The 19,427-nt window shown below is 39.2% G+C and overlaps 1 protein-coding gene across 2 annotated transcripts in view; it reads right to left on the reverse strand.

Moving 5' to 3' along the window:
- cacnb2a (calcium voltage-gated channel auxiliary subunit beta 2a) overlaps positions 1-19,427 on the reverse strand; it is a 68,034-nt gene that overhangs the window by 11,624 nt on the left and 36,983 nt on the right. Inside the window, exons 1-6 of one of the 2 annotated variants that reach the window (XM_014982917.2) lie at positions 13,620-15,628; positions 11,657-11,776; positions 3,820-3,942; positions 3,600-3,736; positions 3,402-3,478; positions 3,032-3,165 (exon numbers count right to left, since the gene is read on the reverse strand). In XM_014982917.2, the coding sequence (XP_014838403.2) occupies positions 3,032-3,165; positions 3,402-3,478; positions 3,600-3,736; positions 3,820-3,942; positions 11,657-11,776; positions 13,620-13,688 (660 nt within the window). In that variant the 5' untranslated portion in view covers positions 13,689-15,628. Of the gene's footprint in view, positions 1-3,031; positions 3,166-3,401; positions 3,479-3,599; positions 3,737-3,819; positions 3,943-11,656; positions 11,777-13,619; positions 15,629-19,427 lie in introns of those variants that run through there. The other variant, XM_014982914.2, reaches the window with a different exon arrangement.

Raw genomic sequence — 19,427 nt, forward strand, 5'->3', positions numbered from 1 at the left:
TGTGTCATGGTCCATGTCACTACAAAAAAAAAAAAAAGGAGAAGGTCATCGTACAGGGACGGTTAGTTGGAGACAGAAGATCAACAGAGGACACAGCTAGAAAAACAAGCTCACTGTTGGGACAAGCTGGGATCTCAGTCTGAGGAGTTTCAGATCAGCATTCAACACTGATATCACGGCAGATATCCACTATATTTAGTAAAGTCTTTCAGTCCATTATCTGGTTATTGTACATAATTTACTTAGTTTGCAAATGTCAGATGGAGTAATCTGTTGGAATTCTCTCTCTGAATAGAAATCAGCAAACGCTGGAGACTTAAACTCCATTAAAATATGAACTGAAATGATTTTTTGCTAAGCTGAAGTTATTTCAGTGAATAAATAAAACCCTTTGTTTGTTATTTTCTGTTCTCGTTAAAACCGCTTCAACTTTCTTTCACATAGGAGCCCCATATGAAGATCTAAGAAAAGTATTAAAAGGAATTAATATTCACTTAAAACTCAAGTGTGTCTCTTAAAATGACGACAAATTCTTGAGTTACACTTTGTGAACTGCTGGTGTGATTTTGTTATTAAAGAAAAATAACAGGAACTAATTTTTAAGGTCAACAAGAAGGAGGATGATCCAATTTCAATTTTACTTCATTTAGAATATTTTATCATTCCTAGATCTGGAAACCACCCAATACTGAAGTTAGTTTCTTATACGACATAGTATTAATGGGATGTTTCAGAGATTTTCTTTTTGACATACAAACTTTAAAGTTTACCACAATTAGACTTGACACCAAATTTGGACTGAATTATCCTAATTAGATTATTTGAAGCACAATTTGAAGCACTGTGATTTTTATTTATTTTTTTTGCTTTTGTAAAACCAAAAAAAAAAAATGTTAATGATTTGTTTGGCATCTAACAGAAAGAAAAGAATAACATGCTCAAATTGAACTCTGAACTAAAAGAATGTATAAGCCAAAAAGCTGCAAAGCTGACCTTTTTATAATTTTATAATAACAATATGTGTGATTGTATCTAACATGGGCTCAAAACAATTAATAAGGTAAATTAGAATTTATGTCATGTCGTCACAGAATCTAAATTAATTATTTTCCATGTATTTGCTTAAGAAAACCTTATTTGTCTATTTTCCGCAGCAGTGATGTGATATGATAACTACAAGTAACTATTTCAGAAGGTGCTTGCTGTATTAATCCAGGTTTAGTGAACGGACTCAGTCAACCCTGCATTTGATTGAGAGTCAGATGTCCCATTTAAAGTGAAACTAGATTATAATCAAAATATGAGGTTAATTGTTCTTAAAAGAAGAACAATTTGTGTCCTGCCCAAAATTTTCCACTGTATGCAGTGAAAGTGAAAGTCTTGTCCAAAATAAATAGTGTAAATCCACATCAACCGCCTGCACTGGCAGGTCAAATTTTTACAGCTCACATATGTCTAATGGGCCACACTTTGGACACTGTTTCTAGATAAGGTATAAGAAATAACATCTGAAATCATAAAAAAAAAATCATTCCTGTCCAAGCCTTGAAAATCCCCATTATCCAATCTTATACACTAAATAAATCCCTATAACCTTTTAAAGCCAATGGGCCACTGCTGATCTACTTCTCCATTTATGTATTCTTCAAAGACAGTTTAAGTTTTTAAATTTAAATTGGATGTTTCATGTTGAAAAGCACCAGATAAACACTAAAATCCTCTATTCCCTGAAGAAAAAACGGTCCGTGACTCAACATGAACTCTGGGGGCAGCCAGCTGAGAAACAGGAACCTAATCTAAAGGATTTTTCATTCATCAGCCAGTCATGTTCTCCGTCACCCCTGACGCAGATGTCCCTGTCTCAACCTTATATGTTGTTCTAATAAGTGTTTCAGTGGATTTATTATGACTTTTGTCTTGCAGTCCATCACCCTCTCTTACTCATCGACCCACTTCTGAATGTTTTCTCACGTCACTACGCTGTGGGAACTGATGAACACTGCCATTGGCTAGAGCAGGGCTATTATTGAACAATGTGCTTCTGCTCAAATACGTCTGGTGGGACGAAGTTAATCCTTGTAATACAATGTGATGATGTGAAACATGGCTTTTCGTCAAACTGAGAATGCCACGCTCACTGGAATGTTGTCTGAATCCATTCTTATCGATGTCTTTGACAGACTACAGAACAAGTTTGACATTTTAGGAAAGATGCAATTTCAGAGTTTTGGTAAAAAAAAAAAAAAAATTATGATCAGACAAACCAAGTCAAGCTTTTCTAAATTCTCTCTTATTTAGCCCCTGAAGCAACATAATTTTCTCTTTAATATTTTTTTCTCCTCCCATCTGTCGTACAATACCAAGTTTAGTTGTAATGTTACTTCATCCTCATTTTGGCTGTGAATGAACAATGTATAGAGCCATAAGTGACGTTTTCAGTTAAGCTCCGTAAGGTTCAACTGCCAGTTCAGAAATTGATTACATTGCACAGTGAGATTAAAATGTGCTACTTTTTTTTTTTAAGTATTAGTCCTACAAATAGTGATATAAACTAAAAACATTATGGTGCCTACTCTGAGTCTTAGTGAAAAACCGCTCACATTGAGGTCCCAGTAAGTCAGGATTACAACATCACATACAAACGTCAACACACACAGAGAGGTTTGTGGGACCAATGAGAAGGGCAGGAAGTTAGTAAAGAGGTGAAGCCTCTTGCTTAGGAAAGGCAGAGTTTAAACAGATCAGAAGATTCCTCCTCAGACCCTGCTGTCTTGTTGGTCTGAACACCAAAACTTACCGACTTCTGCTTCTGCTTAGCTGTGATTAGCCAGAAGAAAGGGAAAGAGAGAGAGGTTAAGATCAGGCAGGCATGCTAACAGTGGAGTGCACATCGTGGGACGACAGGGACACTGGTGCTTGACAAACGAGCGAGGGCGCTGTGTAAAGCCGAGGGGCCACAGGCGTTTTATTAGACGGAGCCGTGCCGGCGGGCAGAGAAGAAGAAGAGGCAGTGCGGAGCTCTAGAGTTTACCTTCTTAAAGAAGGGCATTCGTTTCTCTTTTGCTAGGGGTGATATAACAGTGTTTGGACTGGCTTTAGGGGAGCGCAGGTTGACTGGGAGCTCATTTTCTTCTGGGTCTAAACCTGTGGCGTCTATGTCAACAGCTACCGACACAGACAGACAAGAGCAACGTCACACAGAGGTAATCACAACTGACGGGTCACACTGAATGTAGCGCAGAATGGATTTACTACAGAGAGAGTAAAATGAAGCATAGAAAAATACATATATGTACATACATATTGCTAGAAAATTTTCCCTTTGCCTTCAGTTAGATTTCAGTTGTTATAGGTTGGTTAAAAATGAACAAAAAATAAAATGTTTCCACAATGCTACTTACCAGATGAAGGAGGAGTAGATTTCCTTGAGTTAGGAACCACTTCACCTAAACTAGACGATGAGTTTGCTCCCAGTTTGCTGAAACCGCAAAATTGTGTTGTTTAAGTCAGAAAAAACACTAGAGCGGAAACAGTTTTTGCTCATTGTAACGGATTTCATAGCCAAACAAAAATGACAGAGACGAACAGGTTGGTAATACCTGGAGTGGAACTTGCCCTGTTTGGCTCTCTGCTCCTGGAGGATGCGAGTGTTTTCCAGCTTCACCGGACTGGGAATGAAGCCAATTTCACAGCCTTCTTTCACTAGACGTCCTATCCACCAGTCGTTGTTGAATTTCTGCCAGAACAATACACTTAAAGGTATGAGGAGCATCCCTAATATCAGCTTCTTAAATGTCAACTTTAACAGTAACAGCTCACCTCTTTGACATGGAGGAAGTCCTTAGCGTCGAAGGAGATAGCCATGCCGGGCACAGGTACGTCGTCGTCATGACTTGGGCTGTAGCTGACATTTGTGCGGACAGCAAATGCAACTGGTTTGGTCTACCAGAGGGAACAAAATGGAAAGAAAGACAGAAATGTCAAATCAAACAAACTCTTGATTTGACAAAGAAACATTTCTGGCGGGACGTTAAGATAAAATCATCATCATCATCACAAATGTCATAGGAATTTTGAGCTTCATTGACACAATTGAACTGCTTCTTTTCCAAGGTGGAGGTATATTACAACATGGAACAACCAAGAATCGAGTGAAAAAGCTTACATTTTTAATAGCAATCCACACAGAATCAATATCGTAAGTACAAACTCAAATTTATGCATTCCCAGAAATATTTGGTTAAATATCTCTTGGAAAGTTGTAGCTGCTAATCCACAGGTTTTGTAGCCATCAACAAAGAACTTGCGGATTTCTTAAATAGTTCAAAACATCAAAGTAATGCAAACAGACAAAAACAATTTTAATAAAATAACAATAATAATAAAAAACAGCTTTTAAAATTGGATTTTATTTATCAAGAGTGAAAGAAAATACCAAATAAACCTATTCCTATGTGGAAAAAGTAACCTAACCCCTTTAAATCATGAGTTAACTCTAATTAACCGCATTTTTCGAACAGTTTCACCCGTCTCATCCCAGTTTAATGGCTGCCATTGCTAGCGAGCTGAAATTTTCGTTTTTACAGATGTAAAAATACGTTTGGGTAAGAGATCTGTGCAAGTTCTGATTCATCTGGACTTCTCACCAAAAATGGTTTGACTGCAGTCGCTGTCTCTGCGACGAGTTTCCCATTTCTATTGTAATTCACATACAGCCTGTCAGCCGATCAATGTTTCCACACCTTTTTGTAAAGCAGCACTCTTGTCTTACACTTATAAAAAGCACAAACAGCTCTTGTGCAAATGCTTCATAAATCAATTTAACAATCTTTACGACCGCAGGCTCAATAATGACCTTCCTGTCTGATAACTGCTGCCTTTCCTCTTTTGGACACATAATCATTACGATAAAGCAAGATCTAATGAAATATTTCTGGAAGACTGCGAGGGGTGATGGGAGCACCTTTTCACCGCCGATTACTTTGCTGCAAGAACACACATCTCCTCTTCCTGCACGATAATTAAGATTTGGTATTACTTTGGTCACGCTAAAATATCAAATTGAGGCACACATTCCTTTAAGAGTTACATAAAATGCTTTTGGACATAATCTTGGAGCCAGTCTGGCGGCAGTGGCTGCAACAGTTGGCAGCATGGTCATGCCCTCAACCAGATTACATTTGCTCAGCCTTTGACAGAGCAAAAAGCTGGATAAAAGTCAACTGGAAAAAAACAAACAGAATGCACGAGGATGCAGCTTAAAATAATCCCCCAGCTGCACCCTCACATGCTAAATATTTACCTGCAGATAAAAAGAGAGAGCCGTGATGTGCAGTATCCAACCAGGACACCAAAATGAACCCACCGGATCAGAGCTTTGAGGCTATAATTCAGCTGGACTCTACACAGATTTTGAAAAATGCTTTCAAAGTGCACTCAAATCTCCCCTGCTGGACCGCAATCTGATTTTCTCTAGGCAACCAAAAAACAAAACAGGAAAACAGAGATAAAATTCACCACAGTGTTAGCCCTATAGCAAAACTCCATGAGAAACATAGAAGAACAGATGAGAATATCTCGCCCTGTAGTAAGAGTCAAAATATGTTGTGCTGTCCTTTTAAAGCTGCACTGATTGCTTCTCTGATTAGATGAAACCGAGATTCGAACAACAGACTAGAAGGTCTAAGCTATAATATATTGCACTTGCAAAAGATCAATCCTGACCATCTATGCCTATACATCATTCTTAGTGCAGGTTAGAGTTAGACAAAAACAAATAGGACACTCCATGATAGCCTGCAGGTTTTCCTAACATATTTGGACATATCATTTGTCTGATGATTTTTGTTCCCACTTATCAATATATGAAAAAAGATTAGATATTTAGATATTGGAGCTGATGATTTAATGTGATGTGATTTTTTTTATGACAGTGTACATTCAAAGAGAAAAGCTAACACACTTAAATAAAATTATGAACTAAAATGAAAATGACAGGCACCACTTTGAAAAGACATTTTATAAAAGGAGTTTGTATCTTAGTCTTTGGAGTCTGGCTTTCTTCTCAATTCCAATTCAATTCAATTCAAGGCACTTTAGAAATCCTAATTTATTTGGCCAATTAACTGTGACCTATGAATCATTCGGAAGTGTAACCGGTCCGAAATTCTCTGGATGATCCAGAGTTAAAGACAAAAATATAAAGATATTCAATGTATGAATTTCTGATTATGTTCACTTGCTATTATGTGAAAATCAGGAGACCATTTTATTTCAAAGTTCTTTGATCGATTAGGCAAACAAATAAGTACTTTTTCCACGCCCTGTCCACACTGATGGTTGCTGCACCTTCCAGTCTGTTTGTGTCATGTGACCTCCTTTGCACACTGACGGGAAAACAAACATATGCAAAGAACAATGCTAAGTTTATAAAGCAAGAGAACAAGAGTCTGATGCGGGAAAAGCTTTCTGTTGGCTTTCTTTCTACCCCTGGTTAACTGTAGCTGCATTGAAAGAGCCAAATTATCAATGAGTCATATGAAAACAAAGATTAAACACAGCAACCCTGTCCTAACATTTTAGCAAACTGCTTCACATGGAAACAGCATGAGGAGAAGCATAATGACGTGTATCTGCAAGCACTGAGTCAGATATATGTAGATAAATCTTAGCTCAGAGAGACAACAACGTCCCGAATGTCATTGGTGATGGGTCACAGGAACAATACTAATGCACACCCCATTTAACACTGGTGAAACTTGATGTTATTTTTATTGCACTTTAGAGCTACTGAGTTTTCAAGCAGAGAGTAATATAAAAAAAAAGGCTTGTTGGGACAATACAAAATCTACCGTAGGTGTGAAGACTCATTTGATTTTTATAAATTCGGAAGGTTAGCATTTTGTTCCTGCTGCATTTGCAGGAAACTGCTGGTAATACTCATTGAATCCCAGCACTGTAGAACAACCAGCTTAAAATGATAATGATGGCTAATTAATAACCGCCTACGAAATGATTCCCTTCATGCAGATAACAATGTAAATATTCAGCGGAGTGATATTTTTAGTCTAATGTATGCAAATGTGCTTCCCCTAAAACACCCAGTTAAAAATATGAAATGCTGGAGGTCTTGAAGGACAGAGAGTCCTTGGCGTTGCGTACACTGAATGAAGTTGTGAAGTCCATTACAAATTTATGCCGTTTCATTCATTTCACAGACAGCTGCGTCTTTCCTTTCTCCCGTCCTTATGCTCAGCTTGACTTGGCTTTATCGGGACATATTAGAACCCGGAGGCAATCATGCGCACACACGCTCAGGTACATCGCTGATGACTGAAAGATTCAAACGAGACATGTACTGCAGACTTCTGAACGGAGACATATCAGAACCACGCTGCTTCTTACAAAACACAAGCCTTCGTTATGGAGGCTGTACAGGGTGCAAAAAAAACAAACAATAATGAGGATGAAAAACAAGGAAAACAACTCGATAGGAAAAAAGGAAAAAGGAACTGAGAATGAGACGCAGCATAGCCGATTAAACTTTAACTAGGAACTCTGTGAGAGTTGGAAACAACCCACAATGCTTGATCTAATATCACCTCACATGTATTTTTCACCAGCTGAGTGAACACTTGCCTTCGCTGTGGCTGATTTACATTTTACATACCACAGCTTTCCAAGACTAGCACACACACACACGCGCACACACACACACTGGGCCACGCACTATAAATCAACAACCCAACATTGTTTCACCTTGAATGTTGTGGATCGATTTGAAATGATTTCTCCACAGCCCTGTGCAACCGGCCTCAGGCTGTACTCCCAGTCTGTAGCATCCATTATTATATGGCACCATAATAACTTTTATTATTCCATAATGGGAAGATTGTTCTATAATTCTCCAAGGTTGCTTGAGTATATCGACCGGGCCCTTCGAGTCGTCAGGTATTTACTCTTCTGATTTTCCTGCACAGCTGCAGAGCGACTGTTTTATTTCCAACATTTAATAATTTCTCTGTGTGTTTACTCGTTTAAAACGGCGATCTTCAATAGCATTAGAACCACCAAAGCAATATGTACCTACTGATCTGTGAATTACAGAGTTAAAACCGCAGCGTTTCAAAGTCTTAAAGCTGTAATATGTAAGTTTTACAAACAATATGTTTTTTAAAACATATTGTGAAGTCATGCTCGTGTGCTCACAGTGCTAATTAATCAGCTCTGCTCAGGAAATATCATACACTGCCAGAACTGATTAGAAACAAAAAGAAAATGATTAGTGATTATCATAAATTGATTAGGAGGTATCATGAAATGTCAGAAAACATCAGAAAATATTCTGAACTATTAAGAAATTCAGCTTACTTTGCCTTTGATTTGTGCCGTGGTCAGAAAGTCTCGATTCGAGTTGGGAGGGGGGGGCTTAAATGTTTTCAGTTTTATGTTAGTTTCATAAATAAGGTTATGAGGTTAAATGCAGTCCAAGTTTAGCTAGAGACACTCAGATATCAAAAAAGGAGTAAAAATGTTGTGTTGAAAAATGCCCTCTTCTGTGCCATTTATTTGTCTTAGTGTGGGCATGAAACAAAATAACTTCTGACCAATCTGCAAACAGAGAACCTGTTGAAACTTAAGAGTCTTTCCTGTGTTCTTTTAGTAGTTTCTAACTCGTGCCTTTAAGTGTCCTCTGCTGTGCTGCAAGGTTACACGCCTACCGTAGGTGAATTCTGCTGTAATAAGGTGATAGCTGGAGGGAAAAAACAGTGTTCACTTAACGGTTGAATTTGCAGCAAGAGTTTAGCATAATACACTGTTTTTAATTATGTTTGTGCATTTGACAGAGGCTTAATGCAAAGTAACATACAAATGAGGACATAGCAATGCAGTCATTTAACTAATTTATCATAAATCCCTCTATTATAATCCATGTGGAATATGGAGGTTTAGTCACTAATAATTGCAACAAGTTCCCTACAGCAAGTTTTTTTTTTTTTATGCAATCAGGGAATCTTTTTTATGCTTATGTTTTAAAATTATTTGTATTTTTTTTCAGCAAATCACTCAACTTACAATGTACTTTCCTTCATTTCCTTTTCAGTGGATTAGTTAATTTAAAAGTAGCGCATTTACTGATTATGACGTAAAAAACCATTAGGAGGAGCCCATTTTGGTTTGGTTTCATTCATGCATGTCAGGAATAAAATATAGTCATTGGCAGTATCCAATCTTTCCTAAATCCTTACGGATTTGTAGTTGAAGGGAAGCGAGTGTGACTTTCTGCACATAAAAGCTCACAGTCAGAGAGTCTGCACTTCCTCTGACCTCAGCCTGGTCTGTCTCTCTCTGCTGGCCAGACCACCAGAAGCTATTTTTTACCACTCATCTGTCATGTAAAATGCCAGCGGGGGTAATCTATGCCAGGTTATCTATAAAGTCAACTTATCATTTTAATTAGTGTGCTAGAGAGGGCGACTCTGGAAAATAACGACACAGATCTGCAGGAATGATCCGTCTCTGCCAGCTAGGAGCTACTCTGAGACGAAGCGCAGGAGGAAAATGTCTGCCTGAATGAATGGATAGCCAAAAGCTTAACTAGCTGTTACAGACACTAAACACCCGATGAAAGACAACACAAACATTTCTCAGACAGTCGCTTGAATTAATGTGAAAAATGTAACACCACGAGCCGTCCAGTGGGCCGGAAGAGAGAGCAAGACGCACAGCAAAATTATTTTTGCAGATCAAAGACTTGCATCTCATCAGAGCATTTCAGTGATTCCGTGGAAGTGGGCTCTGATTGGAATTCCTGTTGCGCAAAAGGCGAGTCCACTCTGTCATGTGTGTGTTTGTTTATGTGTTGCTAATTGCGGCCGAGAGCAGATCAGGCGAGGCTTATAGCTCTGACAAACAGTGGCGCCGAGACCTCTGAGGCCCCTAACCTCTCACATCAGTGAGAAGGAGAAGGACCGAGAAGGACCACTTCATATGACCAGCTGAACTCTACTCCAACATCCTGCTTCTTTGGAAATCCATAAAAAAAAAAAAAGCTTTAACTTAGAGTTACCTCAAAGCTACGAGAGGTTCAATAACAAAAGGTTTACTTTAAGTTCGGTTGGATCCATTTGACACAGTGCGATGCATAATCCACCTAACTAAAGTCTAAATGGAGCAAACTGAGTAACATGGAGGACTTTCAGAGGAATTCTAGAAAGGAAGTGGACTCAGCTTTGTAACAACAAACAGATCCATGTAAAGTTTACATCATATTTTGAGTGATGCCTGCCATCACTTAATCAAACAAAATAAACCAATTTTATCTGCAAACACACATTTATATTTATATACTTATAGAGGCATTTCTTGCAAGGTCTTACTTTTGTTAATTACCATCAACATAACTTGCATTTTGTAATAAAACCCTCCACCACATCCTCTTTAAATTCAAGGATTATGTTTCAAATTATGCAAAAAAAAATTATCTGGTCTTCAACAGGCTTCTAGAATTACATAAATCTATCCAAAAGTTTACAAAAACTACCTCAGATGTTATGCTATCACTATGTGTTAAACAGAGGTGAAGCCAATAGGAAAAAACTGTGAAAACTAAGTGCACCCCATGAACCACCTTAGGCAGAAAACACATTGGAGGGCAAATTTTATACATGACAATTTTTTTCCCCCAAAGAAACCAAAAATTGATGCAAACACAGAAAGAAATGTTACAACCACAGACAAAATACTGCAGCCACAAGAAATAGTAGCACAAGAGAAAGTGCCAAAACAACAGCAAGTATGAAATGCTGCTCCACAGAATGGAGGTGCTCCAGACCACTAGGGGGAGTCGACCACCAAATCAAATCAAATGGTACCAGACCTTCAGTAAAGAAGTGATGTCACGATTTAAAGTGATGTCCAGAAACATGCCTTCTTTTACACTATCATAGAACATCAGCATATTTATGTCAGAATTGTTACATATTCCAAACTCCAGAATTAATAGTTATATGTGGGACTTTGCTAAATCCAATTTAAAGCCTACTGATCAGACTTAGGACTTTTTATGACCATGCGCATCTATGGGTAAAGTTTAAGATGCAGATTGGAACCTACCCTAAATGGTTTCCATTCATGAATAATCTGCTTTAAGATGGAATGATGGAATTCAAATTGTTTGGCGATGACATTATAACTCTACCCAGATGGACGGCCAGTTGCCTCTTTATGGCCAATGCTGAAGTCTTCTCTGATTTTATAGAGATGGGTTACATTTGACCATTTCATAAAATGCATTTAATTCTAAGTATCTGGCAGCCACTTTTTCCTCTCAAATCCAACAGAACCAATAAGGATATACACATTTTTTACATATATTTGTTTCATGAAGCTTTTGCATCATGAAAAAGCTTCATGATGCAAAAGCATCATCATCATCATCATCATCATCATTCTTTTCTTGTTTGTGTAGTAAACAAGAAACACGTTCCACAAAACGGAGCGGAAACTTTTTTTTGCTTTTGTAAAGTTGAGATCGCACAAAAAACATTTTCAGAATGCTTTTTAAGTCATTCAAAGTGACCCTTTCAGTGCCATTTGACGTTGCCAGGTAAACAAGGGAAAGTGAGCTTCCGATCCCTGGCTTAAAGAATCCGACCTTGGCTTTGTCGAGCTGTGCCTGAGCCTGTCGCTCTGCCTCTCTGCGCGCTGCCTCCTTGTCCTCCTCAAGGGAAACATCGGAGTCTGATGGACGGCTGGTGTAAGAGTCGGCCGAACCCTGTGGAGACACAAACAGCGGCACCTCAGCAACGACTACAACTGAACAAAGATGAACTCACAGCTTGGGAACAATAGAAGTATTTTTGAAAACCTTGGAGGCTTTAAGAGACACATGAAGAATACACATATTTCGTTTTGTCGATTGAGTTACAGAAATAAGTCAACTTTTATTGAATGTGTCTGTTTTTAATTAATCCACTGCAGAAAAAAAAATCAGATTAAAAGTTATCATCTACACACCCATCTGTTTGCCTGTAAGTATCTGCTTAAGATATCTGCTATAATAGCAATATTAATTTCAAATACCAGCCTAAATTTTCATATCTGTGAATTCTTAACTGCAAGTACGAACAATTTGGTATATTTTTGATAATGGCATGGAAGGGCAGTGCTTTTACACTTCCAATACCCAATTTAAACGCCCTGAAATAAAATACACTAATGTATTATTGTAAAATAGTGGCAGTATTTTTAAATCTAAAAAAGGTAATTAAAAAAAAAACAGCAATAGCTGATGATACACATTTTAAGACATGGTATTAAAAACCTTAACTAGACTTTCTGAGAGATAACATTGAAATAATTGAAGAATTTAAGACTCCTAGACCTAAATCCAAAAGAAAATCCATAAAGTGAGTAGAAGAGAGGAGCATCTGATCAGATTCATGACTCAAAGATCCATCTCACTTTATGCTCCAACATTGTAAAATGTTATGGTACACAATTTATTTTCTTATTGACAAATAAGAGTTCTTCAAAGAAAAATTCACAACCTTCCTGCACTGGTGATTTATTTCTTAAAGGGAGATCCCCCCCCCCCCCAGTGAATTACATCTATTCAAATCAACAGCTGTATGTTTCTAAACGTTCTTGTGTGACGTTACGCTTCTGCACTAGATTATTAATTTATTTCAAGGTTTGTGTAAACACTTAAATATGAATGGAATCGTCCTATTAATGTGCCACAGAGTTTCCGTTTGTGAATGAGGAACACCCCTTCATTTTTCTAAGACAGTCATCAAGCACCGCGAATAAAAGCAGCTCGTCTTTCATCCAGCGGAGTCGGTGCACCTTTTATCCCTACCTGCACGTTCCTGTGGCAGCCACTCACACAAGGTCTTTCATTCATCTCACTGCACCATTACACTCTGCTGTCTGAGTTAAAAATAGCCTCTCCTCAATCTGTGCATGATTAGAATTACCAAACCAAGATCATACCACCTCATCCTCTTCACTCGCACCATCTGACTTGTGCAAAAGAGACAATCCAGGAGGTGCTGTTGTTCTAGACGGAACAAGGTGGGTCAAATTCACGCCCTCCATCTTACGCAAAAACCATGTTGCTCATCAATCATCTGAATGTCTTTCATGTTCCCCACTTTGCTACAGAGGAGAAGAGGTAAATAAAAAACAAACGGATCCAGTCTTACTGATCAGATTTGATTAGTAAAGCAATTAGCGGCAGTTTAACACCTGCTCAAGGTTACGATGCCACACTCAAGTAAAATGAAATTTACTGCTTGCGAGGTACGTTTGGTTGCGAAAGATGCAGGTTAGCGCACCTGGCCTCCCTCAAGTGTCACCGTTAAATAAGAGACGTGATCATGAGCAGCCGTCCCAGTGGGCCGCATGGAGGTGATCTGGAGCTCTGCCCAGAATCTGACAGCCATAACTAATACCAACACACACACAACTTCTCATCGTCACAACACGGCCACGCTGAACCCCAACACTTCGCGTTGGCGATGGACGCACGGGGAAAGCACAGACTCCATGAATTACACACGAGTGCATGCACAGAAGCAACTTTCACGACATGAACGGTAGAAAATCCTCCTTACGCAGGCATCGGAGCTCTTGACTCGACCTCCTTTGGCTCGTTTCAGCAAGCGGATCCAGGTGGCCTTCATGAGCCACACTGGTCATTCAGTGTCCTGAGCCACTGCCCCCCACTGCTGCTACTACAACTACACCAAACTGCACTGCTGAGGTGTCCTTTGCACCGCTTTGCAGCAGCTGTCACTGCTTTGGCTACAGGTACATTCAACACTGTGGCTGCATTGGCAGCTGGTTCCTCTTACGCCGGGGCTGCGAATGCTGCTTTCATCCCCGGATAAATAAATAGCTTCGGAGTCGTAGCTCCTTGTTCTGCTGCAGCTCCAGTTGGCTCTGCTGTCGTCTGGAGAGCCAAAGCTCCAACTACCCCCGCTGCTGCTGCCGCCGTCGCTGTTGCCAAAGATGGGGAATCCGCTGGAGCTCGCTGCCCCGCGCATAATCTCAGCAGCTCTCTCCCCTTTGTCTGCCTCAGACTCCTTGGTGGAGGGAGAGCTCGGCGTGCCGCTGCAGGTGCTGAGGCTGACTCCCAGAGTGAGTCAGGTGGCAGAGATGCTCCTCATCCCCTCCATCAAGCTTCCCCGTCCTGCTGCGTCGCTGGCTCCTCGCGCTGCTCCGCGAGCGACGCGTGACGGTTCATCTGCGAGAGTCCCGATGTGGCTGCATGTGACCGACTCTCCCGCCGATGATAATGAAGCTGCTGCTGCTGGTGCAAGCTCTCCCTTTCTCACGCTGTGACTTGGCTTGTCAGAGTGTCTCTTCCTGACTCCTTCTTACAAGCTCCGCTGTGCCGTTTCAGCATTTCTTCTTTCTCTACCTCAACCCTTCTTCTTCATCACCCCTCTTCTCCCTTTTTTTCCTCGCACAGTCAGTCCATCTGCTCCTCGTGTCTCTGCAGCAATCATTTCTAGAAACTGCAAGTGCTGTATGAACGGTGGTCATGAGTCAACAGTGCATACATTTGGTTTTTTTTTTTTTTGCACTAATAGATATAGAATGTACTTTGCTGCATGTTCAGTCTTGCAAAAGTATTGACACTCCTTTAAGGTTTTAATGTTGAAACAACAAACTTCAATGTATTTTACTGTGATTTCAGGAGCATAGATATGGAGTGGAAGAAAAAGAAAACTTTTTTAAGATAAACACCTAACGACACCAATAAACACCAAAAGATTATTCCTTGTTGCTCTGGCTGCATGTTTAATGTCGTTTTCTCTCCAGAAAGTCAATTTCTGCCTTGGTGTTGAGACTTTATCCGCCACTAAATGGTTTTCTTCTAGGACTAAGCCGCATTTAAGCTTCATTCATCTTCCAGTTACTTCTGACCAGCTTCCCAGACTCTGCTGAAGAAAAGCATCCCCCAGTATTATCCTGCCACTGCCATGTTTTAGTGCGAGTAAAATTGTTAATTTTCTTCTAGATGTCGCTTTTAGGTGAGAAAGTTTCCTTTTCTCTTATGAGCAGAGTACCATATTCCACATTTTCTATAATTTGGCAGTACTTTCTTTCTTTCTCTTAATTGTTTTCTTTTTTCTTTTTTTTTGCCTCTTGCCAGCTTCTCTGATTAGTGTCCTGCCGGTTTGGGCGGACGGCCATTTCTTGGAAGGTTTGACGTTCTTCCATGCTCCCTTTTTCGCCAGATGATGGACGGAACAGAGCTCTCAGATATGTTCAAACCTTGACAAATTGTAAAAAATGATTTGAACTTCTTGTCTGCTGTGCTGCTCTGCTGTCAGGACATTGTTTGCCCTCTAAGGAAAATCCACTGAGGCCTTCATAGAACAGCTGTGTTTATACTGAGCTTCAATTACACTTAAGTGGACTCTACTGATTAAATATAAGATTAAGTTTTAATGTGACAATAAAACACGACTCTGTTGCTCCATCACATAAAAAATGACATCTGAAAAAGTTCATGTTGTACTTGGTGCCTGGTACTTATAGGATGGTGGTTTGCACACATAATTACTTTAACGTCGCAGACTAATTAATCTAACAGTCATGTTTTTGGGTTATGGGAGGAGTGCCCAGACTGAGCCTACATATGTACAGAGAGAAATATCTCCAACTTGGATTTAAACCCAGGATCTTCATGCTACAAGGCAACAATGCAACCAAATGTGCCAACCTCTTGTACATGAAATGATAACTTTAATTTACTCCGTTATGAAATAAAATTACTTTGCCTGAAAATCTTTGTCTCAGACAAAGTAAAAACAAATCTCAACATTTTAGGAACAGTCTTTTCTACCTGCTGACATGAAAACTTTGTTGTGATTTTGACATCGATCAGCTGCACCAAAGCGAAGATTTGACACCCTGGTGTTCAGAGTTTTACGGCGATGCTGTAAAACTAAGGAAAGATTGTGAAAGGCCGGATGCCGCAAAAGTTTCACATATTTGTGTAAATTAAGACTAAATTACATTATTAAGTAACCTGAGTGCAGCTCATGTGATTGCACAACTTATTGTTTAATCAAAAGCTCTCTTATTCTACAAGAGAGCTTTCATGTCAGAAGAGATCAGGACAGGAGAATGAAGAAGTGAAAACTATGTACATCTGACAGGCAGTATTTCACACATAACGCACAATATATGGCTAGACAAAGTATTTTCTATTGCAGAAACATTGGTCAAAATATTCATAAGAAACCTGACGTTTCTGTCTTAATCACTGCTGCTCAGTAAAGAGGTTAAAATCAGTAAAGAGGTTTCATTTTAGTATAAATGTCCTCACATCAATAAATGCGATACCTGTGATTATAGCTTCTTTTGGCTAAACAAGCTAATGAGGAAGGAAATTACATCAACTAAATGTGGGTAAATAAGTTTTTTTTTATAATGGTGAACTGGTATGGACGGAAAACGATGACGCAGTCACAGAAGTTACATTAAAGTCACAACGACTACTGAGTAAATCATATCTGCAAGAAATCTTGTAGCATCAGCTCTACGCAACAACGTCGGCGTCAAAGAACTCCACAAGCCAATGCTTCTGTCCGAATGTCACATATGTTTTGATGTGCCGTGTTGACACTTGCCACCGCTGCTCTCAGGGCAGGACGCAGATGCTCCGGACCAGAGAGGAGGGCGTTAACGCCGTCTGTGAAGGCTGCACTCTGCTGGCAGCTCTGACAAAAACACACAGCGACAGAAAGGACCCGGGGCGACCTGACACTACAGGCCTCCCGACCCGATGCTGTGCTGACCCCGACGGCACAGCGTCGCTCCCACAAAACCCGCTAATCACAATACGGCAGTGGTATGATGACATTTAGGTCTTCTTCAGGCCGAGAGACAATCGGAGCTCTGTTTGAAGCAGCTGGTATCAAGAAACATCCATAAAACTGATTCTTGGAAAACTCGAATTAATTCTGCTAACGAAGGGTTCTTGCTGCCACTTCTTCAGTGTTGCATAGCCAGGGAAAAAAATCTCCACAGTCCTTGCATTCGGGAAAAACATCTCCTTGAAATGAGTTAATACGTGTTTAGAAATCTGTCCTTCTAAGAAGTTATATCAGGGAATCTCATGACATTCATCTAACGCTGTAATTAGGTTGATATTTGTTATTCTGGGTCAAATTTAACTGAATGCTTTTAGATAATGTACCATGAAATTTACAGCCAAACTAATTATCTTATCGTCCGCTAAAATGTTACATTTTTGGCTTGTTTAGATACAAAAAATATTTGGCCAAAAAGGGATGCTAACCAGTGATTTTCTTGTTTCTTTGCTTCACTGCACAAACATTTTTCTATTAACTTAAACTTGGAAAACTATATAAATGTCAGCCCTTGACGAAAAGCAACAATATCCTGATTCTTTCTGACATGGTGATGATTTTTGTCCTTTTAATAATCTAACACGTTTGCAGTTTTAGTTCTTTTCAAAGTCAGTTTGTTTTCACCTCATCAGATATTTTATGTCGATTTGAAAACTTTCTGACTTGTTATTTTCTGTGATAAAACAATATTTTCGTACAAGTACATGTAATTAATTGACTCCAATGAATGCTACGCCAGGGCAGTTTTGGTTTCAAGTCATACCTTGTCCTGGTAAAAATGAGGATTTGAACCAGAATCCGTGGAAACAGTGTAACCCAAACGCTACATGGCAATTTATAAAATAAAGACAAGGAAGTAAAGAGAGCAGCCAATTGGAGACGCAACAAACCAGCGCCTTACCCAGAGATTTAAAAGCTCTCAGTGGTTAGGCCAGTCTGGTGAATGAGGGCTTGTGATAAAAACTTTAAATCAAAACACTAAAGTGATGGAAGCTTTAATATAGACATTTTACTTTATTCCCTGGCTCTGACAAGAATTATTAGAAATAACTAGTCAACTTAAAGTTCAAAAACAACAGTCATACTGACACTGTTTCAACTGTTCAACATAAGGGGGAGGAGAAATCTGTTCGCTTTACATATTTACACATAAAGCTCACCCACGTTTCCTATCAAGATGATGATTGTAGTAGAAATGCTCACTCCATCTACAAAATGATCAATTCTGAAATTAAAACAGGGGATATTTCAGACAGTGTTGTTAAAACATGCTGCAGCTTTAATGATAAATAGAAGAGTACATCCAGCTTTGAAGTCCTGATTTAGAGGTGTGAGCTTTAAAATTAGCTAGATTTTATTTTGGTTTTGTTTAAAACTTGATATATCTCTAAACTTTGCATTGATGTGTGAGATTGGAACATTTTTATGACTATTTTATCTTTATAAATCATCCCTACAACTAGAAATTAACAGATTTATAATAGTTAAGTACATAGGAACAGAATGTTTTATTAACAAATGTGAACTAGAGGAAGTCAATGATGAACTCACAATGTACCGGGGCAAAATGGAGATACGGTTTGGCAAGATTTTGACACTCTTTATTTTTATCTTTGAAACACAAAGACAACTCTTATGAAGATGAAACATAAGCTTATTTTACTCCAAAAAGACAAGTTCGGAAATTCATATTTAAATTGTATTTGTCTTCAGCCATCTTTAAGTTTACCTATAAGCAAACTGTTTTTTTTTTTTTGTTTTTAATATAATTTATTCTGTGAGGGAACTGATGGTTTCTGAATAACAACATATATTTCTCTAAAGCATCTGTCATGTGGTTAGGAACTCTCTTCTTGAATGAACCCAGAGTGGGTGCTGGGTTGTACCAGACAATTAAAAATGTTCTATCCACCCAGGGAGGTTTTGAAAAGGTAACGATCCTGGAGTCTCCACTGTTAATCACGGTTCATTAAGCAGAGGTCGGCTCTCCAGGACCACCGGCGACCCCTACATGGAGCGACTGCATGGTGATGACTGCATTAGAACATACAAATCACAGCTGTAATAGCGAGAGTGGAGGAAAAGGTCCTGAGTCAGCTTGTGCAGCCTCCTCTATCTGACAGAATCACTTACTGTGGCTGAAGCAGCTACAGCAGCGCACCCCTTCATTGCCTGAAAGCTCCCAATTTCACATTAAGTCATTTTTATCATGGCTTTATAGAAGTCCACGAAAAAAAATCGCAGTCACGCAGAAAAGTTACGGTTGTTTCCGTGTGTGGTCCATTATTCTCTGCACTCTAAGCTGCACTCTCAATAATGTCATTTGTCATTTAAGTATCCCTCCATTACCTTCATTTTTCCTGTTATTTCATTTCACCTTTTCCCATTCCCATCTCTTTTATCCTCTCCTCTCTCTCTCTCTCTCTGCTACTTCCATCCCAGTATTCCCAGAAGCTTTGATGTTCTTGACTCACTGGTTTTGCGCAAGCAGAGGAAGATGGTTACGCATTTAGCCACTGACGTATTTTCCTC

The sequence above is a fragment of the Poecilia mexicana genome, unplaced genomic scaffold (genome assembly GCF_051168715.1).
Source record: "Poecilia mexicana isolate PSO_F unplaced genomic scaffold, ASM5116871v1 scaffold_20, whole genome shotgun sequence".
NCBI classification, from domain to species: domain Eukaryota; kingdom Metazoa; phylum Chordata; class Actinopteri; order Cyprinodontiformes; family Poeciliidae; genus Poecilia; species Poecilia mexicana.